General features: G+C 42.4%; 8 protein-coding genes across 8 annotated transcripts; 7 read left to right on the forward strand and 1 right to left on the reverse strand.

The window, feature by feature from the left end:
* Positions 1-338, forward strand: K450DRAFT_263703 (uncharacterized protein). The gene has a single exon (XM_051592686.1). It carries the CDS (start codon positions 33-35, stop codon positions 228-230), a length of 198 nt encoding a protein of 65 aa, XP_051440025.1. The 5' UTR covers positions 1-32; the 3' UTR covers positions 231-338.
* Positions 339-1,274: 936 nt separating this feature from the next.
* K450DRAFT_263706 (uncharacterized protein) lies at positions 1,275-2,931 on the forward strand. The gene is made up of 6 exons (XM_051592687.1): positions 1,275-1,372; positions 1,438-1,740; positions 1,814-1,912; positions 1,990-2,127; positions 2,199-2,467; positions 2,537-2,931. Exons 1-6 carry the CDS (start codon positions 1,309-1,311, stop codon positions 2,732-2,734), a joined length of 1,071 nt encoding a protein of 356 aa, XP_051440026.1. The 5' UTR covers positions 1,275-1,308; the 3' UTR covers positions 2,735-2,931.
* Positions 2,932-3,108: 177 nt separating this feature from the next.
* On the reverse strand, positions 3,109-3,724 carry K450DRAFT_263711 (uncharacterized protein). Its single transcript, XM_051592688.1, has one exon. It carries the CDS (start codon positions 3,576-3,578, stop codon positions 3,309-3,311), a length of 270 nt encoding a protein of 89 aa, XP_051440027.1. The 5' UTR covers positions 3,579-3,724; the 3' UTR covers positions 3,109-3,308.
* Positions 3,725-4,201: 477 nt separating this feature from the next.
* K450DRAFT_263714 (uncharacterized protein) lies at positions 4,202-4,693 on the forward strand. The gene has a single exon (XM_051592689.1). The coding sequence runs from the start codon at positions 4,332-4,334 to the stop codon at positions 4,647-4,649; it is 318 nt and encodes a 105-aa protein (XP_051440028.1). The 5' UTR covers positions 4,202-4,331; the 3' UTR covers positions 4,650-4,693.
* Positions 4,694-7,263: 2,570 nt separating this feature from the next.
* On the forward strand, positions 7,264-8,853 carry K450DRAFT_181443 (uncharacterized protein; the record flags this gene model as incomplete). The annotated part of the gene is made up of 5 exons (XM_051584365.1): positions 7,264-7,513; positions 7,585-7,751; positions 7,825-8,229; positions 8,302-8,451; positions 8,533-8,853. 5 exons carry the CDS (start codon positions 7,264-7,266, stop codon positions 8,851-8,853), a joined length of 1,293 nt encoding a protein of 430 aa, XP_051440029.1.
* A 393-nt stretch (positions 8,854-9,246) lies between these two features.
* K450DRAFT_263724 (uncharacterized protein) lies at positions 9,247-10,638 on the forward strand. The gene is made up of 4 exons (XM_051592690.1): positions 9,247-9,624; positions 9,691-9,773; positions 10,005-10,164; positions 10,227-10,638. The coding sequence occupies exons 1-4, from the start codon at positions 9,337-9,339 to the stop codon at positions 10,398-10,400; spliced, it is 705 nt and encodes a 234-aa protein (XP_051440030.1). The 5' UTR covers positions 9,247-9,336; the 3' UTR covers positions 10,401-10,638.
* An 876-nt stretch (positions 10,639-11,514) lies between these two features.
* Positions 11,515-13,505, forward strand: K450DRAFT_263730 (uncharacterized protein). The gene is made up of 4 exons (XM_051592691.1): positions 11,515-11,836; positions 12,048-12,739; positions 12,813-13,012; positions 13,083-13,505. The coding sequence occupies exons 1-4, from the start codon at positions 11,635-11,637 to the stop codon at positions 13,414-13,416; spliced, it is 1,428 nt and encodes a 475-aa protein (XP_051440031.1). The 5' UTR covers positions 11,515-11,634; the 3' UTR covers positions 13,417-13,505.
* Positions 13,506-17,151: 3,646 nt separating this feature from the next.
* On the forward strand, positions 17,152-17,870 carry K450DRAFT_263742 (uncharacterized protein). The gene has a single exon (XM_051592692.1). It carries the CDS (start codon positions 17,159-17,161, stop codon positions 17,561-17,563), a length of 405 nt encoding a protein of 134 aa, XP_051440032.1. The 5' UTR covers positions 17,152-17,158; the 3' UTR covers positions 17,564-17,870.
* Positions 17,871-18,228: the final 358 nt, after the last annotated feature.

Raw genomic sequence — 18,228 nt, forward strand, 5'->3', positions numbered from 1 at the left:
CGTGTTGATGCCATTTCTGGATAGCAGATTGAATGGCATCGATGGAATCAGGAACAGCGTTGTCAGCACTGTCGAGTGCGGTACGCAGGTCTTCGAAGGAAGTTTGCATAGGAACAGTAGAATTTTGGGGAGAGTATTTGATTCTTGAACAATGTGTTGCAACGAAGGTTGAACCGTCCGTTATGAATAGACTTTATGGAGATATTAAAGTAGGTAGCTTCACCATGTAAGGTCACGTGAGTGCCTTATTATTTATGAGTTGAAAGAGAACTGTCTTTTATTGAATGGAAACAAACGGAATCTATGGTTGATCAGTCATGTGACTGTCGGACATGACAGTGTTTAGTCACCTGACCAAAGGTTAGGCTCTATACCACTGGATGTCAGGGGAAGTCTGTATTCGTATCAACTCAGGCGACATAAAAATACGAACATCTTCGTAGGGAAAATATTTGTTGTTTAAACATGGCTGTAAAATACTGAAAGGTGTATGGCTTCTACTTTGGGAGCACCGATGTGTAGGCGTGCTCCTAATAAAGCTTTCAGCCAAACTTTATGTTGAGAGAAATGAAACAGGGCATTGCACAAATTGTCATCGCTGATAATGTTCTTATGAAAATTTAAAAAGACCATTTTTACCAGAGTACTTGAGTTTACAACCAGTATTAGATATGTTTAGAGAGCATGAAATAGTACGCAGGCATGTTGCTGAATAGTGACAATATGACAATTGGCTCAATGGTAAAGAAAAAAAACATCCTCCCATATAATGAAATCGTATGTCATCGTTCAACTCGAGGTTCCATATAGATTGATTGATACTGTTTCATCGTTCATGGCTATAGTTGGATCTTGACTTATACATCCAACGCAACGGTTGCAGAGTCACTATGAATACTGCAAATTTTCACCGTTTTTAGTACTTTTATCCAAGTACAAAGCCAGTTGTGCGCGGCGCAGGAACAGATTTTGGCGAGTTTCCTGAACAAGTTACTGAACATAAATGAAGTTGTGCGGGTGGGAACTTTTCGCAAACGTACGTAAGTCGGCCATTGCCGAGATTCATGTATCTCGACGCACATCAGGGATATTTGCAGTGCCACCGGTGTACATTAACCGCTCAACACGCTTGTAATATGGATGGAACAAATTGACCGCTCGGAAGGAGAAATTATTATGCGTCGAATTTTACGACTGAAAACTTTAATTTTCATGCGCCCAAATGTGATTGAAAATGAATATAAACGACTGAGACAGGACTGAAATGCTTCTCACAAAAACTTCTCACAAAGGAACAAGTCCCTCAAAATGAAAATCGTCGCAGTTCTGTATCCTGGAGGCCAAGCAGCCAAAGAACAAAGTGCTATGCTAGGTAGGTCTATCGGACATCAAGCAAGGTGGCACTACACATTGAATGATACTTTAACTGTGCTTTAGGCTGTGTTGAAAACGAACTTGGTCTTCGTGAATGGCTAGAATCAAAAGGACATACTTATGTCGTTACTGATGACAAGGAACCTTCCGACAGTGAGCTTGACAAGCATTTACCTGATACCGATATCCTGATCACGACACCATTTCACCCCGCCTACATGAATGGTGAGCGTCTTGAGAAGGCTAAGAAGCTCAAGCTGGCCATCACTGCTGGCGTTGGTAGCGACCATTATGATTTGGAACATATCCATAAGCATAAACCAGATTTGTCCGTTCTCGAAGTCACCGGGTCCAATGTCGTTTCAGGTACTTATTTTTCGGTCATGGTGAAGTCAACAATCAAACGAAATTAATTTGACCTACCCCACAATCTTAATAGTCGCTGAGCATGTCCTCATGTCCATTTTGGTCTTGATCAAGAACTTCGTACCAGCTCATGCACAGATTACCAATGGAGAATGGAATGTAGCCAATGTTGGTGAGTTGCTATTCTGCAAGTAGCACTGCATTGTAACTGAAGAAAACAGGTTTCCTGATATGTGACATAATTTCCAGCAATGCGGACTTATGATCTGGAAGATAAAGTCGTCGGAACGGTGGGTGCAGGAAGAATCGGTTTCCGTGTCTTGCAACGATTGTTACCCTTCCAGTGTAAGGAGCTCGTGTACTTTGATTATCAATCGTTGGCACCTGGTAAGTCAAATAGCATGCAAACCAAAATCAGCACAGCTCACATTGACCTATGAATTTTTCAATTCAATCAGAACGAGAAAAGGAAGTTGGAGCCAAGAGAGTGGAGTCATTTGACGAATTCTTATCCAAGTGTGATATCATCACCATCAACTGCCCTCTGTATGAAAGGACTCGTGGATTATTTAACGAACAGGCCCTTAGCAAAATGAAAAAGGGTGCTTATCTAGTCAACACCGCCAGGGGTGCCATTGTTGATAGAGACGCTCTTGTGAAGGCTGTCAATAGTGGTCATATTGCAGGCTATGCCGGTGATGTATGGTATCCTCAACCCGCTCCTAAGGTATGTTTCATGCTAATGCTTGTCTCAAGTCCTCCAATCCTCAACTTCTCTATAACATCGCTAAAATAGGACCACCCATGGAGATACATGCCTAACAACGGTATGACGCCTCACTACTCTGGTACTTCATTGGATGCTCAGAAACGATATGCTCTAGGTACTAAGGAAATTTTGGAAGCTTTCTTCAATGACAAGCCATTCAGACCGGAGGATGTGATTGTTCGCGCTGGCGCCATCGCTAGTGCCTCGTATGGTGAAAAGAAATGAAGAAGAGTGGTTTGAAGGTGGCCAAACATCATAGCCTCCTCACATGAAATATTGTATTAGGTGCTCTCACCTACATTTTCGTATTAAATGAGTTCCATATTTGGGACAGTTCTCATAAACAATATTTCTTTTTGAAAAACCACAATAAACATTCATATCGCTGATCTTGCCCGTACGAATCATACAATAAAAGTTCGGAACTGAGTAGAGGACAGCCTGAAGAACAGATAGTGTATTATGAAAACAAAAAACAGAAAAAAGCGTTGAGCTCCATTACCTATTCAATGAAATAAAGAAAAAGCAAATTGAACATTGTAAAAAGGGTCTTGATAGATTGTGTTATTTACTGACCCTTTCTCATATCCCCCTTTCTCATTCAGAATCCCCGCACTCGAAATGTCACCATCTTAGTGTCTACCATTTCTCAGCATGACTGACATGCCACAGTCAAATGACGCATCTCATCTCGGAGTAAGTTGTGCAGCCTTCACTCAAATAGTAAGCACAGTTTTCCTAGTCCTTTTCTCAAACGATACATTTGCATCAGGGGCGGTCATCTCCTGAGTTATTTCTTCTATTGACTTCGGTAGCCCGGTATTTCATAATAAAAGGGTATCAAGGCAAGGTTTTCACAGTTAGCAAAAGACCTCATAAAGCTCCAACCTAAAGGTACATGATCTGATGGCGTCTGTGGTCTATTGGTGACAACACAAAAGACAATGACATGGCCGATCGACCGCGAAATACGCCACAAATGACATCTGCAAGGCAACTGCGATCTTCGAAAAACAAGAATTGATCCATGGAAGGGAAGGCCCACAGAGGAGCGAAATGGGGAGAGCATCGACGATCGTGATTCATCGCTGCACACATATCTGACAGCCACTTCTTATTCGCCCGCATTGCATTCAACGCTGTGTATTATGCCCAAGAATTTGCAGCAAAGAACTAGCAGATCATTTTTCCTCATCAACTGTTCGACAGCTTCTCATTTCGAGAGTTCAGTACATATCAAGCAAGCATACACAGTGTAGACCATCCAATATGAGAAAAACTGTGAAGCTCTGGATCAACTAGCATATACAATCGATACGATTTGTCCATTTATGGCCGGCCTGGAAGGAGATGGACTGAAATGTTCAACAAGAAAACGAATTGTCACCAGAGTAACATTACCCAGATGTTTAAGCAAGCTGCTGGCTACTATAAGGAACTGTGGCAGCCTTTCATTGAATTGATACAGCATGACGTCTTGGATATCGATCGCCTACAGCACAGACGAATAGATGATGTTGACGAATTGGCCGGCCTCCCGACAACAACCCTCCCACCTTAAAGGAAGCTGGTAAATTGCCCAATTTTTCCTCATTTGGGGGGCGCCCTAAGTCAAAAAGTCCTATCGTGCTTCTCTGATCAACGCTCTTACGAACACGTCCGTCGAAAAGGGGCGAAATAAAAACTAGCAACAGGGTTGTCTTTCTCCTTACTGTCGACTGTGAAATATCAATGGTTCCGAGTACGACTGGATTCTTCTTTTGATATCGTATTCATTCCTTTCATCTTTCATTACAGCTCTTCTTTATTCACTGTTAAAATAATGATGAGCATTGTTTGGTTGCTTCATTGTTTGACGGCAATTGTCATGATCTTCCCCTGGGGATCAGCAGCCGCACCTGTACCTGGCAAATATGTACCATTTGTACAAGAGGATTCTGTGGAAGGAGGACCATCAGCAAGATACCAGCCTTCAGCACTAGAACGCAGAGCAGTGTTGCAAAAGCGTGTTTCTACGGGTGTCCCTCCAGAAAATCCGTCATACAGAATTGGATCACACGAAATTAAGGATCTGATCAATCTGACTTCAAACGACCAGTTCATCGACTATACTATGGGCCGCAATCCGGATCACCATTGAAGGAGACTGAGAACACACATCATGCAAAAAGTAGCCCTTTCACTCTCACCGCTACTATAATTCAACGCTTTCCCTTTTTATTTTCTTTTTATTTCCGTGAGAGAAACATAATAAACCCTAGTACGAATGCGTTTTGTAGCAGTATCCTAAAGTATACCCATTGGCAAGACCCTTTCAAAATTCCGTCCATGTCATTCAAGTGTGGGGCCATGTTGAGTGGAGGAGCGATGGTGATTTTTTTTCCGACTTATATCATGCTTCAACACCGTTTTGATAAACAAACGGTATGTAGACTGTCCTTCCCCTTGCATTATTAGAACACCTCATCTACTTGGCTATTTGCTTAAAACAAGGCGTATTAAGCTCTAACCCATAACGACACAAACATGGAGACAATACCGTTCATCCACTGTACTACATATCACCGCTTCTAGTACAGATCGTCTACCGATGATTTGTGGGTGGACCACTTCATTCGGCAACCTAGTGTGTCGATCTTTTCTTCTTGCTTGAATGGCTCCTGGCAAAGCCCCTTCTGGTACCTGGCAGGTTTCAAAATCAGCCGTGTTGTTTGCCTGCTTTGGTTTCATCCTGTCTCCTAAAACAACCTTTTTTTTATATTCTCTAAATTTTCTTCCGTCTGAGCAATCACTTTGAGGCACTTGCGTTGTTGTCATTTATTCCTTTTGTATTACAATGAATTCAAAGTCGCTCTATCTTAGCTTTTTGGTATCTGATCTTGCATTGTATATCTTGATCGCTTGTCCAACTTTTATTGGGCGGGATTAACCTTGTCCAGGGGATTTAGGGGCTAAGCGTGCTATTTTTCCTGTGCTTCAATAAAACATTTTGTATGCTGCAAAACCTTTCAAGGCTTGTTGACCTTTTTTTCCATATTTTTTTTTTCTTATTTAGCGACTTACCTGCTTTTCCTTGCATCTTTTTATTTCAGTACACTTTCTTAACAAACATAACATCAAATACGCTTCCCCATTTCCATTACAGCTTGGCAGGAACATGGATCAGCGTGTATATATGGAGTCCAAACAGCTAGACGTATCAAGTGACGAAAAAAACTATATCAGCTTGCTACAACCTGCGAATCATTTGCGCTCTGACAACTTGCATGAAGACGAGAATGGTGAGGAAGAGAGCAGTTGCAATGTGTCTCCTGCTTCTTCCAACAAATCGTTTAGAGACTATTCTACCTCTGCAGCCAATTTTGATCGGTCAACTCCACGCTTGTTCCATCCTATGCTGTCCAGCAATTTGTCACGCCGCAACTCCACGTCAAAGATGAATAATCTAGTACAAGACTTTTCTTGCATGGCAGTTATGGACAGCCCTAGTGAAGAGTACGTACGATAGCGTGATATGTATCGCATGTGCGAAAAATAGCTAACAGCACTTGGATGTGTTACAGAACCTCGTCGTTTGACACAGCCAGCACTGTATCTGTAAACGGAAGGTCAAAGCCCGCAAACGATCCATCGTCGTACTACAGAGAGTATTCTACACCAGAAAGTAACAGCTATGGCAATTACAGTCCTTCGTTTCTAGAAGAACAGCGGTCTCCACTGATTAGAGGTACGTTCTTGTCAAAACCTGACGTGTCATTGACAGTTTTATTTTGTGAGACGGAGTTCTTATTTAGTAATGTTCTTTCTTGAATACGCACGTCTGCAGACAACATTGAGAAAATCCGCTCAAATTCCATGAAGCCATCCTTCTCACCTCGTTATTTTGAGGCCGATACTATGCCTGAAGAAAGATTTCAGTCGTTCAGTCGCCGTGAGAGTAGCCCTGCCATTGTAAGTATACTACGTCAAATATTGTAAATTTTGGGAAATGGAATTTTCATAGTTTTTTGACTTGCTTTTACTAAATATTTATGGTAATTCAGAGTACTTCCACTAGAACAGATAGATCGGATGAAGCATATTCATCTACTTGGAAACGGCTTCAGGAAGATAAGAACACCATGTTGTTCAACGACTTCATGTTTCCCCAAGAACATCCAGCCATGTCTCACTCTTACGGCGGTTCACATGGACAAAACAAACTTTCCAACTCTGCCGGTAATGTGCATCGAGAGGCAAAGTTAGGAGAACCGCGCATAGCTTTTGACTCTCAAAAGCTAATTGGTTCTCGCCTGGGCTCGTCTTATTCCAACCCAGACCTTGCCACAACACGTAGGCTCAATGCAATGGGAAAGGGCTATTCTCAATACCATAACAATGACTCAATTTCGGATGATAACAACCATATGGTGCAGTGTAAGCCATTCCAAAAGTACGGTTCCTGTCATCGCCTTGATACCTGTCCGTACTTTCACAACACCGACATGTTGAACAATCCTCTGCCTAATCAAGTCAACAACGCGTTATTAGCCAGAAATCACATGCAGGCTACTTTGCTTTCCAATGCATCAGCCGCTGGAACCTTGGGTTATCCTGGAAATGTGCCTTTCAACTCTGTTCACTACCAACAACTTGCCGCCTTGGGTAATTTGGCCGAAATGAAACAGTTGGCTGCAATGAACGCGACGTCTCCAAATATTGCAGCAGCGTTTGACATGGACACGGCTCTACTAAATGCCGCCTTGAATCAATATATGCAAAATAGGTCCTCTGTTACCAAACCTAACAACAGTCTTCATAATCCGAAGAGGTCAGCTAGCAGTGATCAGGATGCAAACAGTTTTATTGGTGTGAGTTTTGAAGACGTCAGAGCTGACATATACCCGCTATGCAAAGATCAGCATGGATGCCGTTTCTTTCAAAGAAAACTGGAAGAGCAGATACCAATGTACAGGGATGCCATATTCAATGCCGTCTATGACCATTTTGTAGAACTGATGACTGGTGAGTGTATTCAAACCAACCATGGCAGAAGAACTCTGGGTAAATGCCATCTACTGAACAGCTTCAAACAGATCCCTTTGGGAACTACCTATGTCAAAAGCTGGTAGAGTACTGTGAGGACGACCAGAGAATGCTCATTGTGGAAAAAGTCGCACCGGATATTGTCACCATTTCTCTCAACATGCATGGTACACGTGCTATTCAGAAGATGATTGAATTTTTGAACCTACCTCAGCAGGTAAGCTATTAAGCCCATGGTTTTTCCAATCCTTCAAACGAAAGCAATCCCTTATCGATCGCGTTTTTATTAGACCAGAGCCATTGTCAACGCTCTAAATGCTAATGTTGTGACCTTGATCAAAGATCTCAATGGTAACCATGTCATTCAAAAGTGCCTCAACAAGATGGCGCCAAACGACAACCAAATTATATATAACGCTGTCTGCAATAACTGCGTGGAGGTTGCTACCCATCGACATGGATGCTGTGTACTACAGCGCTGTATAGATCATGCTGTAGACAATCAAAGGACACAACTGGTAGCTGAAATCGTACGACATGCTCTCACTTTGGTGCAGGATCCATTTGGTAACTATGTTGTACAATATGTCTTGGATCTTGGAGACAGCCGATATACCGACAGCATGATCAAGCAATTCATTGGAAATGTGTGCGCCTTATCTGTCCAAAAGTTCAGCTCTAATGTGATTGAAAAGGTAAATAATCCGTTTAGCCGCGTGCGCGAGGTGAAACCCGTCATGATTCTTAACCGCCCGCTTTGATTGCAGTGCATTCGAGTAGCAGAGCCCGATACCCGCGCTGCTCTCATCGATGAAATGGTCAACAGACTGCGGCTAGAGAAACTTCTTAGAGACTCGTATGCCAATTACGTGGTGCAGACATCTTTAGACTATGCTGAACCAAGGCAACGCGCACAGGTAAAGTTTCAACATAGTCATATAGGACGCAATGCGCCATGCATGGTATTGATTTGAAGGTTTCATTCTATTTTTTAAAAGCTTGTGGAGTGTATTAGACCATTACTACCGGCCATTCGTAACACACCTTATGGCAAACGGATTCAAAGCAAAATTCATAGAGAGCAACAAAGAGAGCAAGAGCGTCACTATGTTGCAACTTCCTCCTATATTGGCTTGAATCACCCAACATTTCCTTTCAATAATGTGCAGCTCAGTGGTCTCTCGAACCCAAACCTGCATCCGCATCAAGTTAATAACTTACCTGCCAACATGGCGTTCAATAATGTATTCGAAAATCAAATGGGTAATACCAGTATGGTTGGGCTGCATAACGTTGCCAGTGCCTACCAGTACATGTAAGTATGTATGTTGTAAAATCACCAATTCACTCTATCGATACAGCTCCCCTTCTTTTGCTCCATCTTATTCCTTGTTATTGTGCTATGATATGATTTTGGTTTCTTTCTCTTCAAATTCTTGTTTTAATGTTTCTTTCACTGTCATGTTTCTTTTATCCCTTTTCTTTCGTTTTTGTATCTAGTTTGGCAAGAGTTTATATTGTCTTTAACATCTATCCTTTCCCTTATTTTTTTTTTGTCATTGGAACTGCCCTGCCCTGTCCTGTCATTCGTTATTTTCGAAAGCAATTTGCTAGATACCATGTCCTCGTTTGATTTGTTTAGTGATTATGACACTACATGTTCTTACTCGCTAATGTAGTATCAACTCGTTCCACCTTATGGATTTAAACTTAAAAAAAAAAAGAAATGCCTAGTTTGTACATGTTCGGGTTGGTAGGCAAACTTTTGGAAGGGAAGGGTGTCGCCATTTGAAAAATTGAGGATGGGCAACAGTTGGAAAGAAACGCCGCGCCCAAATACACATTGTATTAATCCAGCATTCATGTCAGCTATACAGCGAAAAAGACCAGCCTCGACCTCCAAACGCGAACCAGTACCTACTGAGCGCTCAGTATCAAGCGAGCCGCCAAAGAGCGGTGGACTTTTCATGCTTGCATTCAACATTCTCACTTGGGGCATCGTGTTGTTCTTTGTTTCGTCGTTCCTTATAACTGATTCATGGACGTGGGGATACCGAGGGAAATGGGTCAACGTTAATACGTGGATTCCAGTAAGTACAGATACGCTAAAAAAAAATCGCGCAGTTCTCAAGCCAATCCCGTCTCCCTTTCAATAGAAAAAACAGATCCAATTGACTGAACAAGAGCTAGCTAAATACGATGGTACCAATCCCTCTCTGCCAGTGTACATCGCTATCGAGTAAGTTTTTGTTTTCTTTGTGTACGAGGCAAAAAAAAAAATGGCCTGTTCAGAGCCTGAATAGTGTGATGCGAAAAAGGAGCTTGGGGGAGGCGCAATGCTTAAAAGGGTATACCCTGCTTAGATACTGCTTGCTGCGCACTCTGTCAAAGCATATGCTTGGCATTCAGGAACCTTTTATTGTTTATTTCACTAATTCTGAAAAAAACTTTAACTCCTCATGGGGTTCAGTGGTGATGTTTTTGACGTAACCAAGGGAAAAGGATGGTACACACCCGGCGGCAGTTACCATTTTTTTGCTGGTAGAGATGCCGCGCGTGCCTACGCAACTGGCTGCTTCAAAGAACATCTCACACACGATTTGCGAGGACTCGGTGAAAATCAGCTCAAGGTAAATATGTCATTCCAAATGTAATCATAAAAAAAATTGGGCGACTAACAGCATCATAATAGAGCATCGAGCACTGGAAGACATTTTACAACAACCATCATAATTACTTCAAGATTGGCACGGTCAAGCATGTACCTATCGATCCTAAATCGCCCATTCCAGCTTCCTGTGACAAAGCAATGCCGCAGAAGCCAAAAAGGCAACAAGATGACGAATCGAATGAAAAACAAAAATAATAATTCGCCCAGTCCAGTTGTTTATTCATGAAAGCCCATCAAAAAGGATTGGAATGCCGAACGTTCAAATTAAGTAGGCCATGACCCCATGACCAGCAGCTCCCAAGAAAGCAGCAAGCCCATGTTACTCAACACCCTATCGTGCCGACGCTATTTCTGGCTAGCAACGGCCATGACTAGCTATATATAACAATAAAAAACAATGCAGAGGTATGCACATATCATGACATGCGTAGGATGGATGAAGCAGGCCCGGGCGTCGACGTTGGTTATGGGTTATGCAAGTTCGTCTTTCAGCATTTGGTACGGTTTGTTAGTTTGGAGGGAGAAAAACTTGGGATTTTGAGTTTACAAGAGACAAGTGGCATTGATCGTCGTTGCAGACGAGCTTGAGAATAGAAGCGCCCCGTGCGCTAACCGCCGCCTCAATAAACAAAAAGAGTGAACATCGCAGAAGCCCTATCAATAAGGCGCAAGGTTCCATGACTTGTTCAGGAAGACCCGAGCGAACACTGGCTGGGTGGTCCAAGCTGAGGTAACAGATCCGGACAATGCAGCAATATCATTGGGGTAACACCGTATCATGGGTGTGTGGCAAAGCAGTGAAAGCCGATGCTCGCTCACCATAAATCCCCCCCCCCCCCCCCCAGCAATCAACGGATTTCTTTCGTAATGTGGCAACCGATGCTTTCCCAAATTTTTAGACAATAGCCGCGCTCACCCCCATGTGAACATGGCAAAAGTAAAGAAAGAAGTGAAAAAGGTTTTGTGTACAAGTCGCCTCACCCCCTTATTCCTTCAGAAGTAGTGTCATGCAAACTAAACTGCCTTATGCTGCCACAGGATGATAGCTTTATGCCGTGGCTTTTAGAAACAAGTGACGGAAAAATTTTTTTTATTATTATTGTGGCTATAGCTTATGGCAGGTTCAATTTTGATGTCATGTTAAGAAATGTTAAGGTAAAGAGGAGAGTCACAGCTACGATAGATTAGCAAATGTACTCTTGAAGAATCGGGTAGAGTGGTCTGTGGGATAACCTTTGGCGATCACCCAATTTTATTCAGTTATTTTTTTTTTTTTTACTGCGTCTCGACTCTCACAGGTACCCAGCAAACTCTAGGTCACATTTGGAAATCCAGTACAAGAATATAAATATCAGCCAGCTCAGGTTAAACGACAAGTTGACTCTCAGCTCATCCTCACCATTCTCCTCATCCTCATTACGGTCTAGACATGCCTCCACATGCCACTTCATTCCCTTCTCTTGGGCCATCAAAACTATCTATCAAGACGAAGCAGCATTGTCTCAATGTAAAGCAATTGATGGGCCAGGAATCTGGTATCATATATTTACGAGGTGCCTTGAATATCTTGCGGGATGATACCGATGTGGAAATAAAATTTAGGCAAGAAAGCAACTTTTTCTACTTGACTGGTAAATGTTCTCTCTTTTTCTGTTCTTTTTTGTGTGATCTTTCATGGTTGCTGCCATGAAATACTAGGCATATGTCGGCTCCAACCATTTGAGAGTCCGTGTGGACTTAGAAAGTGCGCACAGATGCGTGACCTGTCCACATAGCCATGCCCTGTTATGAAGCTATCCCCTTTTTGTTGGTCTGACCGTCTACCTCTCTTCTTCCCTATAGGTGTCAATGAACCGGATTTTCAGTTTGTCTTTGACTTTGCCAGTCATGTCAGTTATCTGATCGCACCTTTTATTCCCGAGACGGAAAGAATGTGGAAAGGTGAACCTGACTCGGTGGAAGAGATGCTGCAAAAGTATGATGTGGATCAAATCGTGTATGATGATGACTTGGCTCGTCTGATAGAAGCTATCAATCCCTCGAGTGTGTTTGTGTTGGATACCACGGATACCACCCCAATTTCTAAAGTGGTTCCTATGGACAAGATCGACATCTGTATGCTCAAACCTGCCATGTACGAGTCTCGTTTGCTCAAGTTTCCGTGGGAGATTCAGTTGATTAGGAAGGTAACCCATTTGTCATCTCATGCGCATATCACTTTAATGCGAGAGGTGCAATTTGGAAAGAACGAATCGGAACTGCAGGCTCTGTTTGAATGGGAATGTGCAAGAAATGGCGCTAGCTATCAAAGCTATCTGCCCATCGTTGCTTCTGGAAAACATGCCGCAACATTACACTATACCCATAACAACAAGTGGCTTAATCGAAAGGATAACTCGGATATGCTTCTCTTAGTGGATGCGGGCGGTGAAAAAAATTGCTATGGAACGGACATTACAAGGACCTATCCCGTCAGCGGAAAATTCTCTGCGGAGGCAAAAACCATATATAATATTGTCTTGAAGATGCAACAGGTATGGGAAGACTTTGGAAGGTGAAGATATACTCGTACCACTGCTAACGTGACTAACCTCAATCTTTAACTAGGCGGTGTTGGATCGACTGAGGCCAGGAACGTTGTGGACGGAAATGCAAAATCTTGTCATTCGTATTTTGTGTCAAGAACTTATTCGGATTGGAATTCTGGTTGGCGATCAAGAAGAAATATTGAAGCTTGGCCTTACAAGAGCTTTTTACTTTCACGGACTTGGTCATAGTGTCGGTTTAGATGTCCATGATGTCGGAGGGTCAGTATCCCCCATTTGTGTTACGTGAATGACCTGGATCGTTAATTTACGTTACCTCTCTGTATTACAGCCGAAAAGCAGGAGTTTTTAACTGTTTGGGAGATGAAGAAGACAATGTCGCTCGAAGTCACTTTCTTCTGGATCGACCATTAGAGGCTAATATGATCATTACAGTGGAACCTGGACTTTACTTTAACGACGTTAGTCTGAAAGCTTGGACTGGTTTCCCCGAACTTCAAAAGTATTTTAATCTCGAATTGCTTCAAAAGTATCGCAAAGTTGGAGGCGTTCGCATTGAGGATACCGTGCTCATAACTGAAAACGGCTATGAAAACTTGACTATTGCTCCAAAGACGGTTGATGACATTGAAGCGTTGATGGCTGCCACTCATCCTCGTAACTAAATACCACACAACTCGTCTTTCACCCCAGATAAAATATAACCACCCACCCTTTCCAGTAGAACTCACATCTCTTTCAAAGAAAAGATCACTTATTTTTATTTATGTAAAGAGTGAACAATATAAAATTCACAAGAACTTGATCTTACTTTAGGCTACTCCTTCCCACCCTAGTACAACTATGCCCTTTACTTGCTCTCCTAGCTACCCAACTTTCTTGTACATTCAAAAGCTATCAGACATAAACAAAGTATACAAAAAAAAAAACCATAAACAATACAAAAGTAGATACTTACTTGTAAAAGTCCCAAAATACCGATATCAATGGATTGACCTGTCATGGTACCCCGAATGGGTCCAGTGGCACCCAAGAATATCCGTCTAGCTCCACAAAGGAAACCGTATGATGTTCCATGAGAACGGTGGCTCCCGGTGACCGTTTCTTATGCTTCCTACGCTTCCTCGTGCCAGTCGTTGAGTTACAAACCGTTCCCTACCGATACGTCATGTAATACTGCGCACACGGCTTCAGCTTGTCGGTCGGTAAAAAAAAGGTTTGACATGGCATATACCACGATACACAGCCACCATAATAGCCATGTTCCACTGCATAGCAATAGCCGGCATGAGGAAACGATGTATGCGGAAGATAAACTGATCGGTTGCCATGCCAACTTCATTAGCCTTCAAAACAAGAATACTCCCTAATCCAAATGTCCCATTATCTGTTTACCTGCAGATTCCCTTTTTTGTGGTGTTCCAACGCCCTTGTTTACGCGTTGGTACCACTGAGACTTCTTTTCCATGTCAATCATCGACAATAACAGTAAGTTTAAGTTTTCCAGTTTCATTGGTTTTCCTTCAAGTTCTTTGGCAGTCTCACGGATCTTGCGACTCCTCCCTTTCTTGAAAGAGGCCTACCTCCAAAACCTTTTTCCTAGCAGGCAGGCTAAACAAAGTAGAAAGCTGGCTTTTTCTCGCCAAGAAATTTATCGGCTTACTCGCTAGCGAGGCTCGGTGTACTCGGACATGCTACCACGTCGCGCATGCATAGGCTTACGGAATGCGCTCTGGTCCCGTAGGCGGGAACTTGCAGGACATATCGTTTTTTTAAGTTGCGAAATGTGCGAAATCTAGGTTTGCTGGCAACTCAGCCGACGGTGTAGCAAGTTTGGAGTCTGACTAGAACGCACCAAGTTGGTTATTTTTGTCATGCAATTGCAAGGTCCCCAAATGTATTCGGCCATACATTTTCCCCTTGTGCTCGAAGCCCTTCAGCACTTCATCACATGTTCGCTCTCATGCATTAGGACCAAAAAGAATGGGAAAAAGGAGAAGCTTCACCTTACCGAGCATTAACAAGAGTGTGGTTTGATTACAAGACTAAAAAATCAAACTCACCTGATGATGGTCGGGTACATCCCCTTACGCTGTAAATATTGATTTCGAATCTTTTGCCTCCACCCTGCGGCTGATGAGCTCCATCATGTCATCCTAAGGTAACATTTTCTCATTTTGTTTGCCCCTGCTAAGGAGTAGGTCAGATATAACGAAGATTTCCATGTGGGAGCACATGGCTCTACGTCAGGGTAACCGCCATGGCATCTCCAACCAGGAGCTAATTTGTTCCAGACGCAAGATGAGCTCAACACGGAGGTATTCATGACAACAATCACTACCTTTAGATATATCATATTTATTGGCTTATATGATCCCAAAATACCTCATCATGATCTAACACTTCATCGTCGTCGGACGCACCTTGATCGCTTGGTAAGTAGTTCGTTATCCGTTAGCATTGCCAGCATGAAGAAAAGCAAGCGATTACACTCTGCTCAGCAAAAAATGAACTCCTCAATAGCCACATTCTCACGCCTACAATTAACAGCATATAGGTCTTGCCCTAATCTTAGAGCCTGTAAATACGAATCTCAGGATATTTGCCACAATTTCAGAGGATGGCCCGCCTTACCTCATATTCGATTCAATGGATATAAGTAGGTCACCGTATGGGCATCATGAACAGTATACTGATATCCTTCAAAAGGTCATACTCATCCGTCTTCCAAGCTGCTATGGGGGGTCGCAATGATGGCAGGTTTGACATTGACAGCGTGGGCTATGGTAGCATATCCAAACAGAAAATCAGAATGAAGCATGAGCAGAGCAGCGTACATTGTTCATACTGCTTTACAAACCCCATGCATTCGCTTTCGTAGATTGAAAAACATTGCATTGTACTGTTCACTGTAGAAATATGGATGGCATTAGACAGCACCGTTGGTACACTCAGTATGTGAGACCTACTTACGTCTAGGAACATGATGTGAATTAGTGTACATAACCTTTACGCATTAACTGGCATCACAATGCTGCAATGATACTGATGAAAAGTTTATGCAGCAGCAAGGTGAAAAAAAATAACGCACCGAAAAACATTTCTGCCTATAAAAACGGGCCATGGCAGTATCGTGAATGCAAACTCATTATGCTTCTTACCTGACTGCAAATAATAACTGGAACCTAAACTAAACAGCTTATTAAAGTAGAGCACCTTTGTAAATTTTAATAAAGCCTTCAACCACTGACAGTCTATAACACAAGCACTCTTTTTCTTCTCAAGTTTTCTACCTCTATCACCTTCGTAAGCGAACCCCGATGAAATCTCGATTTCAGGATTCAGTCCTCCCTCATCCTATAGTAGATTGAGTGGATGTAAAACAAAAAGGAAAGAGGACTGCAAATTATGGATGAACAACTTCTGCATCAAAACCCATACCGGCGTGAAGAACTTAGAGAAGAAAAGATAGGGAGAAGTCAGGGTAATGAGATCATATTCAAGACAAGGGTGCAACTATAGACTCCGAGCAGATAGCTCTGTCTTGTAAACCGCTCCCCAACGGACGACCAAGCTGATCCTATTCTTACTATTAGATTCTTGAGAGGTATGCTTAGTTGAAAGACAATGTACTAGGTGAAAAGTAGGGTTTGAAATAACGAATGAAATGAATGAATGAAATCTTCTCGGATGCACGGACTTTCCTTTAGTCCTTACACGTGGAACGAGCCACCTGATAACCTTATGAAATCTCCGCCCCGCCCTAACCATCCTAACAAAATGTGTGCGGTATACCATGTAAATACTGAGAGCATATGGTGATAAGCTATTGTTTAAACCAGTCATTTTCAGGTTCACTAGACCCAACCATAGACTTTTACGATACATGGTCCGATATGCTTCCATGAGACATTAAAATCCAGTGACGGAGAGTAACGAACCTGTGCTGCGAGGTCGTACACCATGATATTTGTCGTAGCCCCTAGTGCGCAATATCAGCTGTTTTCAGATATACACACAAAAGTTCAGTAAATGGCTGCTTCATCATTTGCTTCGCTAACCTTTGGCTGGTGGGATAAGCGTGTGCAAACTACATTCTGACATCCCACTGCTGATGCGCAGGCTACTAAGAATAACCGCAGTTTGATTGACTGGTATTGCCACACTGATTTCGAAATGAAGCTTGACAAATATAACTTGCCATCGGCATTGCTTAATTAAACAAAGTCCAGGTACATTGGGCTCTCCTTGGTTTACCCGAGCTAAAAAAGCGCAGAATATATCAAGCCTCTTTTTCATGTTCAGCTGTACGCTTGAAGCCACACCCGTAAATAGCCGCTCAGCATATTTAAGGCCTGCGCTTTCTTATGTCACTTCGTCTTCCTAACTTTAACTTTCTACAAAATTATGTCAAGTAATAATGAAACTTGGGTGATAATAGTTGCACTCATCGTTATACTCATCATCGCAGCCGTTGCAGCGATGATGAAAGCTTCAAAGGGTAAGCAGTCATCGACAATACCATCCATGTTCACACCTTCCCTAACACAAACTACCTCAACAGCTAAGATAAGTTCAATCGGATCGCAATCTACATCTGATCCGGTCGCTACAGGGTATGATGCAAGAGATACAACAGGACCGTTAAATCCATCCCTGGGCACCTCTCAACCTGGCCAGGATCATAGAACCTCATCCACTCAAGGCGAGACAGCACCATTATCTACGTATGATGAGAGCGTTATCATAGATATACCACCACCTTCGTATCAAGAGCATACAAAAGACTTGAGGCTACCAAAACCGACTTAAAATCTGACCGCCAAGTTGATATCCTCCCTTGCGCAGGTTTACTACCCGAATGTTCTCATAGGAAAAACTTATACCCGCTCTCATATAGAGACCAAATGTGTACTATATATTAACTTAATACTTTTTGTATTTGTGAATACAACCTATTTGACTACTTTAAACACTAATCGTTGCGAAGCTGGCGGTACAAGCGGTTAACCCTAACAGCTATATCGCAGATCCACAGCAATTCAATTATTGATGCACCAGCTATACACTGTATACAATAAAATCTCTTATGTCACTTTACAGTCTTAATCACCTATAGGATGAGTGACTTTATTTTGCTTCTATCACACAGCTTTCAGGTATTTGTCTTGAATGTGACAAAAGACTTTTGTTCCGAACGTCAATGAGAGGAAGATCTAAAGCAGTGCAAATTTTACGTTCAGAAAAGGGTGAACTAAATCGTAGAACTTCATTAGAACTTTCAATTTTTATGAATCTTTTTCTCTGCTTCCACTTTTTACAAACTCGTAGGATAGTAGCATCAAGAATTTGACAGTAATCCTCCTATTTCCTGGCCCATATCAAGGTCGCTCGCCGTGAAGTTTTCATACTCCGCTCCGGGAGCTGACCTACAAAGAGGTTCATGCAAACTATGCACACCTGTTAACCATCATGCT

Source organism: Umbelopsis ramanniana (genome assembly GCF_025399195.1).
Source record: "Umbelopsis ramanniana AG unplaced genomic scaffold K450scaffold_118, whole genome shotgun sequence".
NCBI lineage: Eukaryota > Fungi > Mucoromycota > Umbelopsidomycetes > Umbelopsidales > Umbelopsidaceae > Umbelopsis > Umbelopsis ramanniana.

Bases quoted from the DNA above. Each gene is read 5' to 3' on its own strand.
- K450DRAFT_263703 (XM_051592686.1), top strand. From the start codon at position 33: ATGGCATCGATGGAATCAGGAACAGCGTTGTCAGCACTGTCGAGTGCG.
- K450DRAFT_263706 (XM_051592687.1), top strand. From the start codon at position 1,309: ATGAAAATCGTCGCAGTTCTGTATCCTGGAGGCCAAGCAGCCAAAGAA. The intron at 2,128-2,198 runs GTAAGTCAAATA...CAATTCAATCAG, and splicing joins TTATCAATCGTTGGCACCTG to AACGAGAAAAGGAAGTTGGA. The intron at 2,468-2,536 runs GTATGTTTCATG...TCGCTAAAATAG, and splicing joins ATCCTCAACCCGCTCCTAAG to GACCACCCATGGAGATACAT.
- K450DRAFT_263711 (XM_051592688.1), bottom strand. From the start codon at position 3,578: ATGCTCTCCCCATTTCGCTCCTCTGTGGGCCTTCCCTTCCATGGATCA.
- K450DRAFT_263714 (XM_051592689.1), top strand. From the start codon at position 4,332: ATGATGAGCATTGTTTGGTTGCTTCATTGTTTGACGGCAATTGTCATG.
- K450DRAFT_263724 (XM_051592690.1), top strand. From the start codon at position 9,337: ATGGGCAACAGTTGGAAAGAAACGCCGCGCCCAAATACACATTGTATT. The intron at 9,625-9,690 runs GTAAGTACAGAT...CCCTTTCAATAG, and splicing joins ACGTTAATACGTGGATTCCA to AAAAAACAGATCCAATTGAC. The intron at 9,774-10,004 runs GTAAGTTTTTGT...CATGGGGTTCAG, and splicing joins CCAGTGTACATCGCTATCGA to TGGTGATGTTTTTGACGTAA.
- K450DRAFT_263730 (XM_051592691.1), top strand. From the start codon at position 11,635: ATGCCTCCACATGCCACTTCATTCCCTTCTCTTGGGCCATCAAAACTA. The intron at 12,740-12,812 runs GTATGGGAAGAC...ATCTTTAACTAG, and splicing joins TTGTCTTGAAGATGCAACAG to GCGGTGTTGGATCGACTGAG. The intron at 13,013-13,082 runs GTCAGTATCCCC...TCTGTATTACAG, and splicing joins GATGTCCATGATGTCGGAGG to CCGAAAAGCAGGAGTTTTTA.
- K450DRAFT_263742 (XM_051592692.1), top strand. From the start codon at position 17,159: ATGTCAAGTAATAATGAAACTTGGGTGATAATAGTTGCACTCATCGTT.